This window comes from Prunus dulcis, chromosome 8 (assembly GCF_902201215.1).
Source record: "Prunus dulcis chromosome 8, ALMONDv2, whole genome shotgun sequence".
Lineage (NCBI taxonomy): Eukaryota > Viridiplantae > Streptophyta > Magnoliopsida > Rosales > Rosaceae > Prunus > Prunus dulcis.
The window spans coordinates 9,840,623-9,862,508 of record NC_047657.1 but is presented as its reverse complement, the minus strand read 5'-3'; the positions used below and the strand labels follow the sequence as shown (position 1 = coordinate 9,862,508).

At 37.2% G+C, this 21,886-nt stretch overlaps 2 protein-coding genes across 6 annotated transcripts; both read left to right on the top strand.

The window, feature by feature from the left end:
* Nucleotides 1-46: 46 nt before the first annotated feature.
* On the top strand, nt 47-8,146 carry LOC117637832 (protein CHROMATIN REMODELING 35). 2 transcript variants are annotated; one of them, XM_034372870.1, is made up of 7 exons: nt 47-197; nt 388-457; nt 1,597-2,150; nt 2,269-2,436; nt 2,989-3,150; nt 5,924-7,677; nt 7,778-8,146. In XM_034372870.1, exons 2-7 carry the CDS (start codon nt 412-414, stop codon nt 7,779-7,781), a joined length of 2,688 nt encoding a protein of 895 aa, XP_034228761.1. In that variant the 5' UTR covers nt 47-197; nt 388-411; the 3' UTR covers nt 7,782-8,146. The 2 variants fall into 2 exon arrangements, with proteins under 2 accessions (XP_034228761.1, XP_034228759.1); XM_034372868.1 differs by having other exon boundaries at nt 47-234.
* Nucleotides 8,147-18,631: 10,485 nt separating this feature from the next.
* On the top strand, nt 18,632-20,906 carry LOC117636427. 4 transcript variants are annotated; one of them, XR_004587067.1, is made up of 7 exons: nt 18,632-19,378; nt 19,462-19,566; nt 19,655-19,759; nt 19,852-19,944; nt 19,985-20,040; nt 20,128-20,464; nt 20,552-20,906. XR_004587067.1 is itself a non-coding variant. In XM_034370911.1 (6 exons), exons 1-6 carry the CDS (start codon nt 19,040-19,042, stop codon nt 20,189-20,191), a joined length of 771 nt encoding a protein of 256 aa, XP_034226802.1. In that variant the 5' UTR covers nt 18,632-19,039; the 3' UTR covers nt 20,192-20,906. The 4 variants fall into 4 exon arrangements, 1 of the variants encoding a protein (XP_034226802.1); XR_004587066.1 differs by having other exon boundaries at nt 19,655-19,768; XR_004587068.1 differs by lacking the exon at nt 19,655-19,759.
* The last annotated feature ends 980 nt before the right edge of the window (nt 20,907-21,886 follow it).

The following is a 21,886-nucleotide window of genomic DNA, read 5'->3' as shown; positions in this document are numbered from 1 at the left end:
TCACACGGTCTAAGTCTGATACACGAAAGCTCCTCTCTGCTCTGCAATGCTTTGCTTTCCTTGCTGACGCTGTGCGTCTGTTACGCTTTTACACAGAAACAACACCTGGAGGAGAAGCTGTACGGACGCTCCTACACACACTGTGTATGAGAGCAAGAGAGAGCGAGAGTGTTCTTCTGAGACTCAAAAACCCAAATGCGAGTGCTTTTTCATTTCTGAATTGCCAGTTTGAAGGTTTTTTTTTTTTTTTACTTGTTATCATCAATTTCTCACACAAAAACGGTGATTTTACTAGTTTACTAGTTGGGTTTTTTTATTTGATGAAAATGATTGATTTTTTTTTTTGGGTCGAAATTGAATTTTTTTTGTTGGGTTGCTTATGTTCAGTGTTTTCTTGGATTTTGATGAGCCATGGAGTCACCACTTGATCTAACGCCTATTAAAACATCTTACGATGGTAAGCCTCTGCTTCTTGAATGGTATTTTATTTATGGCATCTGAGAGAAATGCAGGATTGAGGGTAGTCAATAACCCATGAGTAGAAGAATTAGAAGTTGTGGAATTCATGTTTTGCTTAACAAATTGTTTATGCGTTAAAGATAATTTGAGATGGAGAAGGGGACTTAGAGGTTAAGAAATGGATTAACGATGAAAATAGTAGAGATTATTTGGGTATTTTGGGCTGTTAGGGCCAATTCAATAGTCTGTGGCGTTTGAGAAGCTAGTGTTGAGAAGCTGAGAAGAACTTTTTTTTATTTTTTTTATTTGGGATGAGGAGGGCACAATCAGAAGTGCAACGGCCTTTGGAAGCGCACCACTTTGTGTGGCTTCTCTCCTATAATAAAAACAAAACAAAATTCGGGCTGCTTCTCAAAGTTGCCTGTTGCAGCTCACCAAACAGTGTGGGGGTTGCTTCTATTCTACCATGGGGGAGTTGTAGTATGCACTGAAATTCCCCACTAGCGTAATCTTGCACTCACTCTTTTTTTTTCCAGTTACATAGTCTAAATATATGATTATAAATACTTTCATTAGTAGAGAAAATGCAATATTATGAGTCCTAATTAACATCATTATTAATACAGTCAAATCATTTTTCTCAATGTATAAAACGCCTAGCAGATGAGTCGGTGGTATAAGAGACTAACAAAATTTGAGGTTTGGGAAATTAGAGCTCATACTGATCAGGTCTTGTGTAGTTTTGGCTGTTAGCTAAATTTCTTTGCTTTTTCTTTTAAGTGACTACCCATAACAACCCGTTTTAAGCAACTGAATTTGTTGCCTGCAATTCAACTTATTTGTTTGCCCCGTAGGCCTGCCCTATCCCCTCCTGTGAGGCATTTTTTTGAACATGTTGCCCCCACACACTCAAACAAATCACCAAGAAATCATCAAATTGATGTGCAAGTTCATGGGTGTAGAAAAGGCAAGTGGGGGCGATTGACTTCACTGTCCCTTGCTGGATCCACCATTGCTTGGCTAGATGGTTTTCTGAACTCATAAGTTTCTGGAATTTGCCTACTTCTTTTTCTCACTTTACGCAAGTTCCTCATTTCTTTTTTGTCTATTTGTATGGCACCTTTCATTCGAGCTCAGGTTTGTATTCCAAGGGATATAAGAGGATGAAAGTATGTTTTGATACAAATGATTATGATAGCATGGACTTCTCTCCAAGTAACCATGATGAAGCTGTACATAAAAGGCCTAAGTCTACTTCAGAAGTTGTTGATTACAGTGATCCATTTGCCATACCGGACTTGCTGGAGAGGATAGACTCTGGCAAATATGGAAGTGTTACAAAGGACATAGAGGCAATTCTTGCTCGAAAGAGGCAAACCCTTTGCCCTTATTTTGAAAAATATCCTGCTCTGTCAAATCTATCCTTGGAGGAGAAAAGGCAGAGTAAAAGGGCTCCTAAATCTGCAAATCAACAGGCTAGTCCATTGTCCCAAAATAATGTCATTGATTTGGAGGATGACTCTGTTGAAAATAATGCTCCAGCAGCATTATTGCCTGTTGTAATTATTGATTCAGATGAGGAACAAAGTGAACATCCAAGACCTCCTTATCCTTTCAAAGAGGTTGTCTTGCCAGAACCATCCTATTCTTTCCAGGAGGTTTTCTTGGGACAACCATCTGAACAGTTAGTGGTATGTATGCCTTATGAGATGATTTTATTTGTGCAATATTCTCTGACAGGAGGCTGTCTCATTGTTCTCTTCTCACTTTTTATCCTATCTGTCAAATGATTGGCTGGACCATGTTCAGGTAAGGGACTTTGTTGAGAACAAAGTTCCAGGAGAGACCAAAATCAAGAATGACCCAGGAGTTTATGTTGGTGTAGAAGATGATGACAATCACCAGACTGATACTGAAGAAGATGATGGGTTGGGAGATATTTGGAATGAAATGTCAATGGCATTAGAATCTAACAAGGTATCATTGATATACATTCTTTACTATGTTATCATGTCTCTTTGCTCTGTGTGTGTGTATATATTTCATGGTCTTCCAAAGTGGAAAGACATGTTTGCTTGGCCTACGGTTGGTGCAGATTGTGCCAGATCTCTTTGCTTTGATGGAGCTCAAAGTAACAACTTCCATCTTTGATCTATAGGAAATGATTGTTTGTGCAAATATAGTCCACTGATGCTTCATAAAACTTTAAAACTTTTTCATTTTTCCCATTTAAAGAGATGTCTCATCACCTGAACAGACCAAAACATGATTAAAATTTAAGGTGAGAGGAAAACCCAAACCATATTTGAGGGAAAATGACAGAAAAAACCAAACGTTCCAGTAAATGTTACATTTTTCTAAGTTTGTTCTTCTTATTCAATCTGATGTGGAAAGTGTGTCTCAATGTCAAATGACTGGTATAAGCTTGAGGATTATGAATCTTTTGTACTACAATGTTTGATTTCTTTCCAGAGTTCCATTCACCATTTTAATAAGTATCTTACATTGACTTTATACTGCTTCTGATAGGATGTTGTTGTGGACCCTTCATCTGAAGGGATGAGTGACGGCGGGGAGGACTGTGACTGTGATCATTCTTTTGTCTTAAAGGATGATCTTGGATATGTTTGCCGCATTTGTGGAGTTATTGACAGAGGAATTGAGACCATATTTGAGTTTCAGTTTAACAAGGTATGGCTTTCCCTTGAGCATCTATAATATCATCATATTATCAGCTTTCTAAGTTGCTTCTAGAGAATAGCAACATATATGTGTGCGGTTTGATTCTCCTTGGATATTCAGTGGCCTGTAGGTATCGGTGATATATGGCCTTATATACTAGAACTAAACCAATAGGAAAACAAAAGTTTATCATCCCTTGAATCAGCTTTGTCTCTTGTGACGATTTCTGAAACTCTATCATGTGAGCTTATGCACCATGAAAGTAGGATAAAGTGGCCCCTTATATGAGAATGATCTGCAGGGCAGGTACCAACAAACCCATACCCGATTATATTCAATGGGCATTACCCATACAGATGACCCAAACCCGATGCACCAATCCACAACATTAACAAATCTTTTTAAACACTTGCACAAAACAAGAAAAAGGAAAACGGTAAAGAGATAGTGAAAACATGCATGCAATAGCTGGAGGATCTAAGCGCTTCTATTCCTCCAATTTTTCATTTAAATCCAATGATGTAATCACATCAATTGTTTACCTTATAAAGCATATTTAAAGATTTTCTTTTTCTATTTTCTTTACATTATCAATTGTATACTGAAAATTAAGGTCTTTTCTATTCTATGACCCCCCTATAAATGACTGGAGCCTTGATGATCTATTACTCTCCTGTTCTTGATCCCCTTTTTTATGGAGTCAGTACCACCTCTTCCCTTTACTCTTTCTTTTTTATGGAAGTTTTTCAATAATAAAGGGCTCAGAAGTAGAATGTTTCTTCTTTTTTTTTTTCTTTCAAATAAATTAATAATGTGATTTCTGGTTTCCGTGGGTATTACCCATACCCGCCTTGCCTCGTCATTAGGTTTTATAAAAATCCCCATACCTGATTGTTCTTACCCAAACCTGCTCCTAATAGAGCAGGTCCCTGCAGCTACCCGATCCAGCAGCTAATTTGGCCATCCTGTAGCTAGGGTAACTACGTTTTGTACCAGCTCAATTTGAAATTCACTTTTTTTTTAATGCAAAATCTTGCTAGATTGTTGTACCAAGAGAGGAAGTCTTCAGGTTCTACAATCTAGAGTGAAATAGGACCTAAGTAATATAATCCTGATCGTCTTTTTTGGTGAACTGAGGATCTGTTGTTTCCATAAGAGGTGGTCGTGGTAATTTGAAGGACTAATGTCTAGCTATAACTCATATAACACATGGATTATTTTCTAGTTATTCCTTTTGAATGGATGGAGCATGATCATTCCAAGCTGTGGTTTTACAACCATGAGGTTGAAGAGTTAGTGATGGCTGAAACTTATCCTAGGGAACGTGAAGTTTCATCCTGCTATTCTGGTTCTTTATGAATGATGTCTCTAGGTTAATGCCTCTTTTTTTTTTTTTTTTTTTGGTCGAATAGGTTAATGCCTGTTTGTATGATCAAAATATGTGAATTTGGCTGAATTTTGCGCTTTATCAGCCGAGGATGTAGGAAGTACTGTTTTCAACATGGAGATGTACACGTACCTTTCTGATCACTGGATGGAGTGCATAAAGTGTCCCTGTTGTTAGCAATGAACCTATAGATAGGGCTGTTCTTGGACTGATCCATCCAATGGATTCGACCCAAACTAATAGGTCCTGGTTGGTTGTATCAGTTCATATGGGTTGGGTCTGCTTTATCATTTAAAACCTGATATGCATTGGTTCCGTTTCGTATATGTTAACTTTCCACCCGAACAAACCCAAACCAGACCAGAGTTGTATATTTAAGGCTTTCTGAGCATGAGGCATTGAGCAGGAACGACTGACCATTATGCTTCAACTCCCATGTTGTCAATGGTAAGACCTTTTATCTTCCTGAAAAGGTTTCTGAACTTTGGGTGATAGATAATTGAATGAATCCCATATCACCTGAATCTTGCCTTGCCCTTTTGTGGGCTCCCTTGCTTTAGCAGGCTCGTCCTTTATGGGCCTGCATGCCTGAGTGATATGCCTAGAGTCGTGCTTTTGCTAATTGTTGGCCAAGTTTTGTCAAAAAAATTGGGTTTCTATTTTAAGCCCTAGTCGGTCCAATCCAATCAACCCTGACATGGTCGGGATGATGGAGAAAGTACCCCAAACCCAATCCGATCCAACATGTGAATACCCCTATCTATCAAATTAGTGAACTGGGTATCCCTACAGGTTTCTTTTTTGTCTTTTGTTTTTTCTCAATTCTTCACCTTATTTTTGGCACTAGTAGAAAACTCACTCAACACTTACAACTAAATAAATAAATAAATAAGGAAAGCAAGGGTTGGCTTCTCACTACTCGGAAGTCCAATATAATCTGCTTGATAGAAACACCCAACTTGTGTCTCTGAAGGACATGCGCTCATCGGATTTGACAATAATTTGATTCTAAACCCACCCCATTACTCTTTTGCCCAGGCTCAGGATCAGCTGAGCGAAAATGAGATAAGCAGGGTTATAGGAATAGGAGATAATTTTCTGAGAATAAGTACCCAGAAATAGTAGATAATTAAATTGGTATTAGTATTTTAATCCATAAAATTTATTGCATATTGGAAGTGAATATTTTTGTTACCGCCTTACTGATGACCTGGTTTAGCTTTTTAACTATGCCTTGAATTCTAGTTTCTATATTTGCCTCATTGTTATGGAATAAATGTCATCAATAGATGGATCTACTTAAACTTATTAGAATTTATTTGTTTTCTTAGTAGCTAAATACCCTCTTCTGGAAAGTAAGACGCATATTATAATAATTTTCTTTTATTATCTCAGGTCAAAAGGAGTACAAGAACTTACATGCCTGATTCTCGGAATGCCAAAGACAGAGAGGCAGCTGAGATAAGTGGAGTTAAATTGTCAGAGGATGGTTTGATAATAACTGAAATCTCTGCCCACCCAAGACATATGAAGCAAATGAAACCTCATCAAGTGGAGGGTTTCAATTTTCTTGTTAGTAACTTGGTGGGTGATAATCCTGGGGGTTGCATCTTGGCCCATGCTCCAGGTTCTGGTAAAACATTTATGATAATTAGTTTCATGCAAAGTTTTCTAGCCAAGTATCCAAATGCTAGACCGCTTATTGTGCTTCCTAAAGGAATCTTGGATACATGGAAAAAGGAGTTTAAAATTTGGCAAGTAGAGGATATTCCATTATATGATTTCTATGAATCCAAAGCAGACAATCGATCACAGCAGCTGGAGGTGTTGAAACAGTGGGTGGAGCAGAAAAGTATCCTTTTCTTAGGGTACAAGCAGTTCTCCTCTATTGTTTGCGATCGAGAAACTAGCAAGATATCAGCTTTGTGCCAGGAGATATTGCTAAAGGCACCTTCAATTCTGATTCTGGATGAGGGGCACACTCCAAGAAATGATAACACTGATGTGTTCCAATCCCTCACCAAATTACAGACACCTAGGAAAGTTGTACTTTCTGGAACCATTTTTCAAAATCATGTCAACGAAGTATTCAATCTTTTGAATCTTGTTCGTCCTAAATTTTTAAGGTCCGAAACTTCGCGACCCATCATTAAGCGCATCATGAGTAGAGTTCATATATCGGGTGTAAGGAAGCAGTTCAAAGCTGGAAGTGAATCAGCTTTCTATGAACTAGTGGAACATACTCTACAGAAGGATAATGATTTCAGAAGGAAAGTGACTGTCATACATGAGTTGCGTGAGATGACTAGCAAGGTGCTTCATTATTATAGAGGAGATTCCCTAGATGAACTTCCTGGACTTGTTGATTTCACTGTGCTACTAAATCTCACCACCAGACAGAAGCATGAGACTGAGAAACTGAAGAAGTTCGCAAGGAAGTTCAAGCAAAGTTCTGTTGGGAGTGCTGTTTATCTGCACCCAAAATTGTACTCCTTCTCTTGGAAACCCACTGATCCAGATGATAAAGTGGATGAGCTCTTGGACAAAATGGATGTGAAAGACGGAGTCAAGGCAAGATTCTTCCTTAATCTACTGAACTTATGTGAGTCAGCTGGTGAGAAACTTTTGGTGTTCAGTCAGTACCTCCTACCATTGAAATTTTTGGAGAGATTAGTAGCCAAAATGAAGGGTTGGAGTCCTGGGAGAGAAATGTTTATGATCTCAGGTGAGTCAAGCTCCGAGCAACGGGAATGGTCCATGGATCAATTTAACAATTCCTCTACTGCTAAGGTCTTCTTTGGCTCAATTAAGGCATGTGGAGAGGGTATATCTCTGGTAGGGGCATCTCGAGTCATACTTCTGGATGTCCATCTTAATCCCTCAGTTAGCCGGCAAGCAATTGGCCGTGCATTTAGACCAGGTCAAAAGAAGAAAGTGTTTGTGTACAGATTGGTAGCTGCTAGTTCCCCTGAAGAGGAAGATCATAGCACTTGCTTCCAGAAAGAACTAATTGCCAAAATGTGGTTTGACTGGAACGAGTATTGTGGTTATCGGGATTTTGGAGTGGAGACCATTGATGTGAATGAATGTGGTGATCTCTTCCTCGAAAGTCCAGTGTTTAGGGAAGATATAAAGGTTCTTTACAAAAGGTTTGTACTCTTGTACATCTTCTTGTCATCTTTGAGTTGCAACTTGCAAGACCTAAATCTTTCTGTAGCATGTCCTAACTATTTTTTTCTATTATTTCAGGTAGGTCCTGCCATCAGCATTGGGCTGACGTACAGAGTAGGGAAAGTTGTCTCACTATAGTTTGGTTGACATACAGTCTCTTGTCTGTTCATATATATGTTTCCCTAGATTTTGGGATTTCCGAAAGCATTTCAGGCAGGTTGCTCAGCATCAGTGGTTTACCAGTTACTACACAGTTTCCATATTGAACTTCTCCTTCAGGGTTGCTTTTTGATTCCTTAGAACAGGCAGCTTTTGTTTTCTGTTTTTAGAAAGAATCAGACTAGTCAGAGAAATATCTATGTACACAGATCAATGAATCCTGACTTGTAAAAAATCTGAAGTATGGCAATTTTGACAATGCTATTTGCAGGAGGGTGATTTTCTTTCTTTGGGTCACAAATTATCCTGATAATTTAGGGTTGAAGCATTTTCAGTATAATTGAACTGACATCATGCGGTCACCAACCACCAGTTGCGCTTAACGTAAGAAAAAAATATCGTAAGGGTGTGCCATGGTTGAGATGAAGTTGAGATGTGGGCTGAAATAACGAGATCTTGACTCGTATTTTATCAACCAAAAAATTGGTCCATGTTTAGTGATGATACACTGGTATTTTTGGTTAAGTGCAGTCTAGAGTCTACAATGGGAAACGTTTCTTTGAAATCCAAAAATGCCCTTTGAGAAAAACTCAGTTGGCCTAGTACCCAAGGAGAGTTCATTTACCCACCCCTGGAATTTATCCACCTTAATTAAAAAAATATCTATTTTTTTCTATAAAAATATTATGTTTAGATGAAAAGTTAAGGTTGATGGACAAAAAATGTGGCTTTTCATAAATAGGCCCATTCAAACTTAATATCTTCCATATCTTTGAGTACATATTTAGGCATCGTTTGATGGCTCGACTTGAACTTGACTATTTTAATCAAATTAAACTAATGTTCTTACAATTATTTTGTTAACTTATAAATGTTGGGATTTATAAATTATATATAGAAAGGTGAGACTCATAAAAAGTGCTTTGGACTCGATTCCAATTCCGTTTATGGCGAGCTACCAAACTAAACGCTAAAGGGTTGTTTGGTACACAGGCTTGGCTTGGACTGGCTTGGACTAAATTTAGTACCATGTTTGTTTCATTTAATTCTAGTCTTAGATGGGATTGCTAATACCGGGCCCACCAAAAACACCTCCTTAGGAGGGGACTACTAAGCCCATGTAGAAAGGGAGGATTAGCTAGTCCTATGTTTACCAATGTATAAGATGCATATATTATATTGTAATACTAATAAAATATATTACTATTATTATTATTATTATTAGTACATACACATATACTACAATGTACATATATACATGTATATACACATATACATGTATATATATAAACACATATATACATATATAATATATAAATACATATAGATATATACACATATATTATTATTATAATATACTCATACACACATACATATTAATATTATAATAATAGCACACATGTATACATGTATATATGTAATATATATTACTCTTTAGTTTTAACCCATAAAAAACTTAACTAATTTGGAAGAAAGATAATTAATTTTGCTTAATTAATATAAAACCAAAGCCACCTAATTTTATTTTGCTTAATTAATATAAAACCAAAGCCACCTAATTTTACCAAAAGGACATCCAACAACCCTAAAATTACTACATGTGCCATTGTGCTTAACTGTCAAATACAGTTTATTTAAGGGATCTTTCATTTTTAAGACACTATATAGTTTACTAATTTGGAAGATAGGAATACAATTTCACCTAATTAGCATAAGGCCAAAGACAAAAAAGTAGTTCTAATTTTATAATAATGTAATTAAAAAAAATTAAAATTACACACAATGCGACTCCTTTAATATCAAAATTAGCACAAGGCCAACCACCACCACCTGCCATCGGACAACCTCCTTCCGGCTAACTGCCACCGTCGCAGGTCAACCATCACCACCTGCCGCCAACCTCCTTCCTGCCAACTGCCACCACCGCCGCAGGTTAGCCACTAGAGCCGCCGCTGATCAACCACCGTCGACTAGCTGCCGCCACCTACCGCCACCGCCACCTGCCGTCGCCCATCTCCGACCAACCAGGGACTAACTCCATTGCCCTTTATTCACCCTAAAAAAATAGAAGAATTTGTGTCATTAAAGGGAGTTGAAACTTGACCCTCAAAGGAGGAAGCCTCACTCAAAAACCACTACACCAAACTTGTTTTTGTGATATCTATTCAATTACACAATATTTATATAAACAATCACCGATTAAAAAAATAAAAAAATAAAAAATATTTCAGCATAGATTCACTGTAAAACAAAAAACAAAAAAAAACAAAAAAAAAAAAAAAACCATCAAAAGGCCTCGTAGAAGAAGAATTACAAAAGAAAATTGTCATGGCAAACAAACCAAAGAAAGAAAAGGCCAACACAAAACAAAAGAAGAAAACAAAGAAAGGGAAAGCAAAAACAGAAGCTGGAGAAGAAGAAGAGGAAGATGAGGTTGTTGATTACAACAATGATGTGGTCAGCCTAATCTGAGAAAAGATTTGTTATATATTTCTACTGTCATATAATCTTATAATAAGATGCAACAAACGAAAATGGAACAGGAAATTGCACTGCAGTTTCTGATAAAAAAACTACAACAAACTAAAATTGCAACATAGTTTATGACAACATTTGCTCAAATTTGCAAAGAAACTAAAAGGCAAAGCCATGATCAAAGTACTAAAACTAAGTTCAGAACACATTTAAGTCAATGAGCATCTCTAGCATTCCCATAGATTTGAAAAAATTATTCTAAAATTGAAATATGGAACAGGAAACTACATTGCAGTTTCTGATAATAAAAAAATGCAACAAACAGAAACTTCAGTGCAGTTTATGAAAAAAATATGCCCAAAAGTGAAAAGAAACCAAAAGGCAAAGCCATGATCAAAGTACTAAAACTAAGTTCAAAACACATATAAGTAGATGAGCAGTTGTAATATTCCCATAGACTTGGAAAAATTATTCTAAAATCGAAATAAGGAACAGGAAACTGCACTGCAGTTTCTTATCAAAAATTGCAACAAATTGAAACTGCAATGCAGTTTATGACAACATTTGCTCAAATGTGAAAAGAAACCAAAAGGCAAAGCCATGATCAAAGTACTAAAACTAAGTTCAAAACACATTTAATTCGATGAACAGCTGTAATATTCTCATCGAGTTGCAAAAATTATTCTAAAATTGAAATATGGAATAGGAAACTGCACTGCAGTTTTTGATAAAAAAATGTAAAAAAAAATAAAAAAAATCTGCTTAAATATGAAAAGAAACCAAAAGGCAAAGCCATGATCAAAGTACTAAAATTAAGTTCAATACACATATAAGTAGATGAGCAGTTGTAACATTCCTATAGACTTGGAAAAATTGTTCTAAAATCAAATTATGGAATAGGAAACTGCATTGCAGTTTTTGATAAATAAAAAAATGCAACAAACAGAAACTTCAGTGCAGTTTATGAAAAAAAAAAAAATATGCCCAAAAGTGAAAAGAAACCAAAAGGCAAAGCCATGATCAAAGTGCTAAAACTATGTTCAAAACACATATAAGTAGATGAGCAATTGTAACATTCCCATAGACTTGGAAAAATTATTCTAAAATCGAAATATGGAACAGGAAACTGCACTGCAATTTCTTATCAAAAATTGCAATAAACAGAACTATAATGCATTTTATGACAAAACATCTGCCCGTGTTTGCATAGAAACCAAATGGCAAAGCCATAATTAAAGTACTAAAACTAAGTTCAAAGCACAATTAAGTCGATGAACAATCATAATATTCCCATAGACTTGCAAAAATTATTCTAAAATAGAAATATGAAACAGGAAACTGCTCTGCAATTTCTGATCAATCTACTACAACACTAACAAAACAACAACCCAAAAACTTCATGAAAACAAACATTGAATGACAGTTGGAAAGGAATATCCACTAATGAAACAATTGCATAATTTTCATTAACTTCAAAAAACATAACTCAGCCGCAGAACAATTGAGTTTCACAACAAAATATGAATAATGCAATAGAAGAAGAAGATCGAAAAATATACTGCAATTTCTAGAAAAACCAAAAGTTCTCATATGTGCAAAGAAAACTGATGAGGCCTTATATGTACAAGTAAAATAACAAATTTTAAAATTTTAAAATCCATAAATTAAATAAAAATCATCCTTAATGGCATCACTTACATCTATGTTGCATACAAAAGAAAATTGAAGATAAAAATAATAATAAAGCAAGTACAATCATCAACAAGCAACAATCAAGAACTCAAGAAAATACAATCATCAACTAGCAAAAAATTCTAGTAAAATAAGTACAAAAATAATATATGAAAATTTCTACTTAAAACAAATTATATATGGAAAGCATTGACAAATTAGGGATTCACCTTCTGATTTGCTTTGTTTCTTCTTGCAATCATTTCATGGCTTGAAATTCCAAGTACTTTGTAATATGAGAGAGATGGTGTGGCGTGGAGTGGAGAGGATCAGAGAGAGCACACATTTTGCCCTTGGCAAAGGAAAGAATAAGTTGTAAAGAGTGAAGAAACAATTTGGGCAAAGAAAAAAATAATCAATTTGGCAAAGAAAAGAATAATCAATTTGGGAAAAGGAATGTTGAACCTTGGTTATCTGGGAGAGGAGAGCACGCCTTCTTGTTTGTTGGGAACTTGGGAGAGGAAAACAACCTGTTGGAAACTTGGGAGAGGAGACCAACGTCTTGTTAGGAACAAAAACTCTGCCTACAGCCATCTTGTTTATCTTGATCTCCTGCAAAGAGAGGCCAAAGAGAGATGAGGAGGCTGTGGAGTCGGCGAGGTCGAGGACCTAAACTCCCGTGAGGTTAACCTCAACTTCCAGCAGAGAGAGATTGATGAAAGAGATCTAATTTTGGTCAGGTTTTTAAACAAAAAGGGTAAAATTGTATTTTAACTTTGTAATTTAGACAAGCCCAACAAATCTGGGCCTTCTCTTTGGCCTAATCCAAAATAACAATTCTTTCTTAGGTATTAAAACCCAAACAAAAATACCCAATATCTCAAATACTAATTAGTAAAGTTACTTATGTCTAATACCTAATTTTTCTCTTAAATAAACTGTATTTGACAGTTAAGCACAATGGCACATGTAGTAATTTTAGGGTTGTTGGATGTCCTTTTGGTAAAATTAGGTGGCTTTGGTTTTATATTAATTAAGCAAAATTAATTATCTTTCTTTCAAATTAGTTAAGTTTTTTATGGGTTAAAACTAAAGAGGGCTTTAATTTTTGACTCTCCGGATTCAGACGGAGAGTGCCACTATTTAACTTGGGAATCCGTACCGAGAAAATACGGAAAGAAGGGTGGGGGAAAGCAGAGCCTGTAACTTTGTGTGTACGGTACCTTTTCCCATTTTCCCACTCTCCCCACACAAACACTCGAAGAAGATTTTTGAGCAGAAGCCATTTCTAACACCCTTCCATATACATTCAGTGCATGCTAGAACAACCCATCTTTTCTCTCTCTCACTCTTGCTTTCCAAGAAGAACTAGGCTCATCTTTTGCTTGCATTACAGAATAATGAACTGTTTGGTGTTTACACTTTCTTTAAACTTATTTGTTGAAACTGATTTTAGTGCTTAGTGAGCTGTGTGTGGGACCAGAAATTGATTTCCCAGGTGAGTTCTACCCGAGTTTCAGAGGTATGTTGAGAAACTGAAATTAACTTAAACGTAAAATGACTCTTTGAGCAAACGTATTTCGCAGCCTTAAAATACTGCAGTTTTCCTCTCTTATAAATATCTGAAAAACAAAGCTTACAAAATAACAATCTCCACAATAACCACTAACACACAAGTGCAAATTTTGTGAAGTTCAACTACCTTAAGCAACGGAAGCAAATTTGAACGTGGTGAACAGACTAAACCACAACTTCTACATTCTAGGACTTCAGCTTGACTTGGTCTCTACATGGCCATGTCAGCATTATTTAATTAAAAAACTAATTAAACTTAACTAAATAACTTTTAACACCCTCCCTTAAACTGATTTTTACGAAAAACAGTTTAGGATCTCTACACCATCACATAGTCATCTTCCTGTTCAATGCACACCATCACATAATCATCTTCCTGTTCAATGCTTTGAAATGAACAAACTCCCAACATGCTTCTCAGCTTCTCAAACGCAGGTTGCTTCAAAGGCTTAGTTAAGATGTCTGCAACCTGCTCCCCACTCTTGCAATATTCAAGTACAATCTTCCCATCACTGCACAGATCACGCAAAAAATGAAAACGTACATCAATGTGTTTACTTCTCCCATGCATGACTGGATTCCTCGATAGCTTTATAGTTGATATGTTGTCGCAGTAGATGGTTGTTGGTCCCTTTTGAACATCACCAAGCACTTCAAATATTTTCTTAAGCCACATAGCTTGACAGGAGCTTGCAGCTGCTGCTACATATTCAGCTTCTGTTGAGGAAAGTGTCACAATTTGTTGCTTCTTTGAGGACCACGATATTGCACCAGAGTTGAGCAGAAATGTGTGACCGGAAGTGCTCTTACGATCATCTATATCACCTGCATAGTCACTATCTGTGTACCCAACAAAACCAGAACCATCTTCCCTTTTATAAAACACACCATAATCAATTGTCCCCTTTACATACCTGAGAATTCTCTTTGCTGCATTGAGATGCATTTCAGTTGGTTTTTCCATATATCGGCTCACAAGACTCACTGCATACATGATGTCAGGCCTCGTGTATGTTAAATACATGAGACTCCCAATTATCTGTTTATAGAAAGTGCTGTCAACCTCCTTTCCACCTTTGTCTTTGCATAGCTTTAAGCCGTTTTCAGCTGGAGTTCCAAATGGCTTGCAGTCATCCATCTGAAACCTGTTAAGAATGTCCTGTGCATATTTTTTCTGGTAGATGAAATTACCAGCAGTAGTTTGAATGACTTCCAATCCAAGAAAATAGTGCATTAATCCTAGATCAGTCATTTCAAACTCCATCATCATAGACTTCTTGAATTCATCAAACATTTTAGCATCACTTCCAGTGAATATCAAGTCATCAACATACAAGCATACCATGAGTATTTTACCTTCTTCCTCAGTCTTGACATAAAGTGTGTGCTCAAAAGGACATTTGTGAAATCCAAGCTTAGCAAAGTGAGCATCTATGCGACTGTACCAAGCTCGAGGTGCTTGTTTCAGTCCATAGAGTGCTTTCTTCAGTTTGAACACCTTCTCTTCTTTTCCTTTTCTCTCATAACCAGGTGGTTGATCAATGTACACCTCCTCTTGCAGGTTTCCATGCAGGAATGCTGACTTTACGTCTAACTGAAAAATTTGCCAAGAATTTTGAGCTGCAAGAGAGATCACTAACCTAATCGTGTCGTGCCTCGCAACTGGGGCAAACACCTCTTTGTAATCAATGCCATGCTTCTGCTTGTAGCCCTTAGCTACCAAACGAGCTTTGTGCTTGTCAACCTCACCTTTTTCGTTCAACTTTGTTCTAAACACCCATTTAACACCAATGGTTTGCTTTCCCTTTGGAAGATCAGTTAACTCCCAGGTTTGATTCTTCTCAATGGACTTGATTTCATTGTCCATTGCTTCCCTCCATTTCTCCTCTTTAACAGCCTCAGTATATGTGATTGGATCACTATCTACAAGTAATGCAAAGTGAGCATTTTCATCATCAGAACTTGAATAACTTACATCGTAGTCCATCATCCATGCTGGCCTCTTCCTTGAGTTCTCATCTCTCAAATTGTATCTCTCTTCTTCAAACTGTTGAGATGACTGAACTTCAAGTTGAGGTGGCTGCTGGGCTTGAGTTTCAGGAGCTGCTACCTCTTCATTGTCTAAATCATCATAAACTGGAATTTGTTGTTGAACCGATCTGTTCTCAGACCAATTCCACATAGTGTCTTCATCAAATATCACATCCCTGCTTACCACTATCTTCTTTGTAACTGGATTGTACAGTTTGTACGCTTTTGAGACTTCACTTACACCAAGAAAAACACATTTTTCACTTTTGTCATCCAACTTCTTTCTTTTCTCATCGGGGATGTGTGCATATGCTATGCACCCAAACACCCTAAAGTGATCAACCGCCGGCTTCAATCCACTCCAAGCTTCTTGAGGAGTCATATTCTTAACAGAAAATGTGGGACTTCTGTTTAAGATATGAACTGACCATAGCACAGCTTCAGGCCAAAACTTCTTGGGAATTCTTCCTTTGACTAGCAGACTTCGAACCATGTTGAGAATGGTGCGATTTTTCCTCTCACTTACACCATTTTGTTGTGGTGTATAGGCAGTGGTCAGCTGTCTCTTGATGCCTTTCTCTTTGCAAAATGCATCAAATTCCTTCAAACAGTACTCTCCCCCACGGTCAGTTCTTAGAGTTTTAATCTTCTTTTCTGATTCATTCTCAACTAGAGCTTTGAAGCTTTTGAATGCTTCAAATGCCTCTGATTTTTCTTGCAAGAAATATACCCATGTCTTTCTACTAAAATCATCAGTAAAGGAGATGAAATATTTCTTGTTACCATTTGAGATGGGATTTATTGGTCCACACAGATCAGAGTGAACCATCTCCAGGATTGATTGAGCCCTTGCTGCCTTGCCACTTGGAAAAGAGTCTCTTTTGTGCTTCCCAGTGATGCATTCTTCACACATCTTTGATGGAGGAGTTATATCAGGTAAGCCAGTGACCATCCCTTTCTGGTGAAGTGTTCTCAAGCCATTAAAATTCAAATGGCCATATCTGTAGTGCCATCTCCACGGGTCATCTACTTTGGCAAATAAGCAAGCCTGCAGAGTCTTGATTTTCAAAGGAAACAATCTGTTGGAAGACATTTTTACAACAGCAATGGACCCTCTTTTTGGGTCGTACACTTCACACTCTCCTTTATAGATTGTAATCCTGTAGCCTTTATCTTGTAACTGACCAGCACTCAGCAAATTTGTCTTCAAATCAGGAATATAAAAGACATTTGAGATAGTTTCAATAAAGTCATTTTTAGTTTTGATTTGAATATCTCCCTTACCCATTACTTTCACTGTTGACTTGTCACCAAAACTCACTACTGTGTGAAAGCTTTCATCCAAATTAATAAAGGAAGACTTACATCCACTCATGTGATTGCTGCAGCCTGTGTCCACATACCATGTCTCCTGATCAGTTTTTGTCAGTGCATGAAAAGCCATCAAAAGTGTCTCTTCCTCCTTCTTTTTCTCCACAAAATTTGACTTTTCTCCTTTTTCTTTTGGTAACTTCGTGTAGCACTCATTCTTGTAGTGCCCAAAATTTCCACATCTATAACACTCCACTTTTGACTTATCAAAGTGGTACGTTCCTTTTTCTTCAAAGTCATCATCTCTTTTGAAAACATGAGATGACTTGCTGTCATCTCTATGTCCAGACCGTCCACCTCCTCGATGACCTCGACCACTTCTTCCTCTACCATGTCCACCTCTTCCACGACCTCTTCCTCCTCGAGAACTTGAGGACTCAGAAACAATGGAAGCTTTCAGAGCTGTTTGTTCTTCACTGGCAGTGGTGCGGTTAAGTCTTTGTTCATGCACTAACAAAGAGCTTTGTAGTTCATCAACTCGTAACTCAGCAACGTTCTTTGCCTCTTCAATTGAACAGACAATGTAGTCAAATTTTGGAGTCAATGATCTCATAATTTTCTCCACAACTTTGACTTCTTCCATGGTGCCACCATTGGATCTCATCTTGCTTGCTATTCCCAGAGTTCTAGCAAAGAAATCAGTGATGGACTCTCCTGATTTCATTTGTAAAGTTTCGAAGTCCCTTGTTAGAGTTTGAAGCACTGCACGCTTCACCCTCTCTGACCCTTCATATTTCTTCTTCAAAGAATCCCATATTTGTTTGGAGGTCTCCTTCTCGAGTATAGTCTCCAAGATGGATCGATCAAGTGCCTGAAAAAGGTAATTTTTCACCCTCAAGTCCTTCAGCTTCTGTTCAGCAACCCTCTTTTGTTGTTGTTCAGTCAACACAACTCCCTCTGCTGGGGCGTCAATTCCTGATTCCACAAGATTCCAATACTCCTTTGACCTGAGAAAATTTTCCATCAGCATGCTCCAATGGTCGTAGTGACCATCAAATCGTGGAATCGCTGGTTGAATAAAACTCTCAGTGGCTTTCTCAGTTGCCATTGTTTCTTGCTGCTGCAAGACACAATCTTTCACCTTTTTCAAGTTTGTTCAGGCCCAGAAGGGCTCTGATACCAGATGTTGAGAAACTGAAATTAACTTAAACGTAAAAGGACTCTTTGAGCAAACGTATTTCGCAGCTATGAAATACTGCAGTTTTCCTCTCTTATAAATATCTGAAAAACAAAGCTTACAAACTAACAATCTCCACAATAACCACTAACACACAAGTGCAGATTTTGTGGAGTTCAACTACCTTAAGCAACGGAAGCAAATTTGAACGTGGTGAACAGACTAAACCACAACTTCTACATTCTAGGACTTCAGCTTGACTTGGTCTCTACATGGCCATGTCAGCATTATTTAATTAAAAAACTAATTAAACTTAACTAAATAACTTTTAACAAGGTAAAGGTTCAGTCTTTTTCTCCGTCTTTCAGTAATTTCCGTTTATGATTTAACATTCAGTTGTTTGCTCTTTTTTCTTAAAAAAAGAAAGGAAAAAAGACACTAATATCTTTGATTCTTCCTTTCTTCATTCATTGTTGTCTATTGCTTTTTTAAGTGTGTTTCTACAAGCAAGATCTTTTTTCTTTTTCTTTTTTACAATAACGTTTTACAAGAGAAACCTTCATTAAGTAATGGGTACTTTTTATCTTTTCACCTAATCAATGACGCCTGAAAGCTTTCTGGGTTGGACCAAAAAGCCACCCAGTGGAACCAATACGAGTTTTAGTGGCTCCAAATTGATGGGTTATTGACATTTCAGTTTTTCTTTTGTTAATATTTACTGTTACCCAAAAACAGAGCTTTAGTATGTTTAGTTTACATTTTTTTTCTGGTGGGATCTCTTTCAAGATTAATGCTGGCATGTTCTGAGACAATGTTTATGTGATGAATTCGAAATAGTCGTGTTAGCGGTATAAAATAAAAAATTTGATTGTTTATCACTTAGCATTAACTTTGAAGCGTTGGAAGAGTAATGGAATCAGAAGGTTGTGCTGCAGCCTCCTATGGAACATCATCAACATATCATTGATATAGAGGATGAGAGTCCAAACAATAGTACAGCAGTAGGACCGCCTGTTGTTGTCCTTAGTTCGGATGATGAAGACAATGGAAGTAGGAGGCCACTTCATATGTATCAGAAGCTTGTGTTGGAGCATCCTCCAGACCATGATCAACATGTCATTAATTTGGAAGATGAAAATCAAAACAATATTACAGCACGAGCACCGCCTGTCATTGTCCTGAGTTCTGATGATGAAGACGATGGAAGTAGGAGGCCAGTTCATCTAAATCAGAAGATTGTATTGGAGCCTGTTGGAAGATTGCTAAAGAAAAGCATGACGGTATGTTCTTTCCCTGCATTTGAAATATTAATGTACCTTGCCTAAAATTTCAGCGATCGACTGATCATCATATTCTGTTTCAGGATTCTGTAGAGGGCAAATATCAGAGTAGTGAGTTGGAAACTCTGCTTAGAGATTTCGATATTTGGATAGATAAAGATGTAAATGCTGGTGCAGCAGACAATATGGTGATTGGTCTAGAATTCATTGTTCAAATTGTTTTCCCTGTTATCCTATATTCATATTGGTTTTCATGGTCATCATATTATGTTTCAGGATTGTTTAGAGAGCAAAGATGAGAGAGAAGAGTTGAAAACTGTGTCTGGAAAAGTTGATATTTGGATAGATAAAGATATAGATGTTGGTTTTGAAGACAATATGGTGATTGACGTATAACTCGTTTTTTAAATCGTTTTCATTGTTTATCCTATATGCATATTGGCTGGCATGGTCATCATACTTTACTGGCTCAGGATTGTGTAGAGAGCAAAGATCAGACAGAAAAGTTGGAAACTTCATCCGAAAAAGTCGATATTGAGATAGCTGAAGATGCAGCAGAAAATATGGTGATTGGTCTGCCATGGTCATCATATTTTACTGTTTCAGGATCATGCAGAGGGCAAAGCTCAGACAGAAGAGTTGGAAAATTTTCATGATCACAGGTGATTCAAATTCTAAGCATAGGGAACAGTCCGTGGAACGCTTTAACATTTCAGCTGATGCTAAAATCTTCCTTGGCTCCATTAAAGCTTGTGGGGAAGGAATCTCTCTAGTGGGGGCTTCTCAAATCCTAATTATGGATGTTCAACTTAACCCTTCAGTTACTCGCCAGGCAGTAGGCCGTGCATTTCGACCAGGACAAAAGAAGAAAGTATATGTCTATAGATTGGTTGCTGCTGATTCGCCTGAAGAGGAAGACCACTTTATCTGCTGTAGGAAGGAATTGATTTCAAGAATGTGGTTCGAGTGGAACGAGAGCTGTGGAGACCAAGATTTTTATATGAAGACTGTTGATGTCAATGAATGTGGTGATATGTTCTTGGAAAGTCGATTGTTGCAGGAAGATATAAAAGTTCTGCAGAAAAGGTTTGTGCATTCATCATGTTTTCATTAAGCTTTCCGGAAGACATAAAGATTTGACTTTTTTTTCTTTTTCTTTTTTTTTTTGCTCAGGTAAAACCATCAAGGCAGGCCCAAGGCTTTGGGGAAAATGTAAATAATCTCTCTTTTTGTCATGACTACTAAGCTTTATACTCATCTTTTAAGACTTAGGTCAAGGATACCAGTAGACTCTGTAGGCCATTTTGAACAATGCTGACGGTGGGTAAGCAACAGCTGTGCTTGGCTTCTCTTTCTTTTGTAAATGAATCTGCAGAATGGGAAGTTCTGAAAAATGCATGTTGTTGAGTTAGATATTGTAGCTGATCCAAATGCTCGTTAGAGCTTGTTAGCATTTCTTTTGTAACGAAATCGGAACTGTATTATGTTGCCTTTCGGGAATTCAGCGTTGGAAAATAATTTATTTTTATCTTCTTCTTGATTATCATTAGAGCAACTCCACCCATTTGCCATTTGCCATTTGCTAGGGCAAAAGGGGGGTTAGGGCAGCCACTATTCACGTGAATAGTAGTTGCCCTTGCAAAAAGCATTTTGTGTTTCCACCCGTTGCTATGGCAAAGGGCAATTACTATTCTTTTTTCTTTTTTTTTTCACAAAATTGTTTACCTCAATAATTAATTTTGATAATATTTTTAGATAAGATTTTGGGGTTCCTACGTGTCAAGACTATTCATAATCGGATAAAATTTCCGGATAAGATTTTTGGGTTCAAATTTCGGATGAATTTCAAAATTCAAATTTAAGATAAATTTCAAATTTCTGATGAATTTCAAATTTCAAATTTCAGATAAGATTTTCATCCTATAAAATCAAGTCACGTGGCATCTCTAACTGGCCAAAATTTTCTATAAAACCAGAGGCTCAGCTCATACCTCTCACACCATATCTTTCTATATTTTCATTTCTCAGAGTTTAGAATTCATACTCCATTCTCAATCGAAGACATGAGGAGATGCTTGGAGAGGCAAGAGCGAGAAACAAATGAGAGAAGCCGTAGACGAGCTGAAAGGCAAAGGTTGTAGAGAGAAGAAGATGAACAAGTTGTCATAGCAGTGGCTTTGCTTGATGAAGAGAACCAAGGTTGCCGTCGTGGTTCACAAGCCGGCCGTGGCCCAAATGTGGACAGACATAGGCATTCTCAGGGTAAGAATCTTTTGGAAGATGATTTTATCTCAACTTCTTTGTACTCTGATGTTGATTTTTGAAGGCGATATAGAATGCAACCCCATTTGTTCAATAAAGTCATGCATGATATTTGCAATTATGATGCATACTTTGTTCAAAAGTGTTATGCTACTGGGGTTTTGGGGCTTCTTCCGGAGCAAAAGCTTACAGCTGTTATACGAATGTTGGCGTATGGAGCATCTGCTGATCAGGTGGATGAGATTG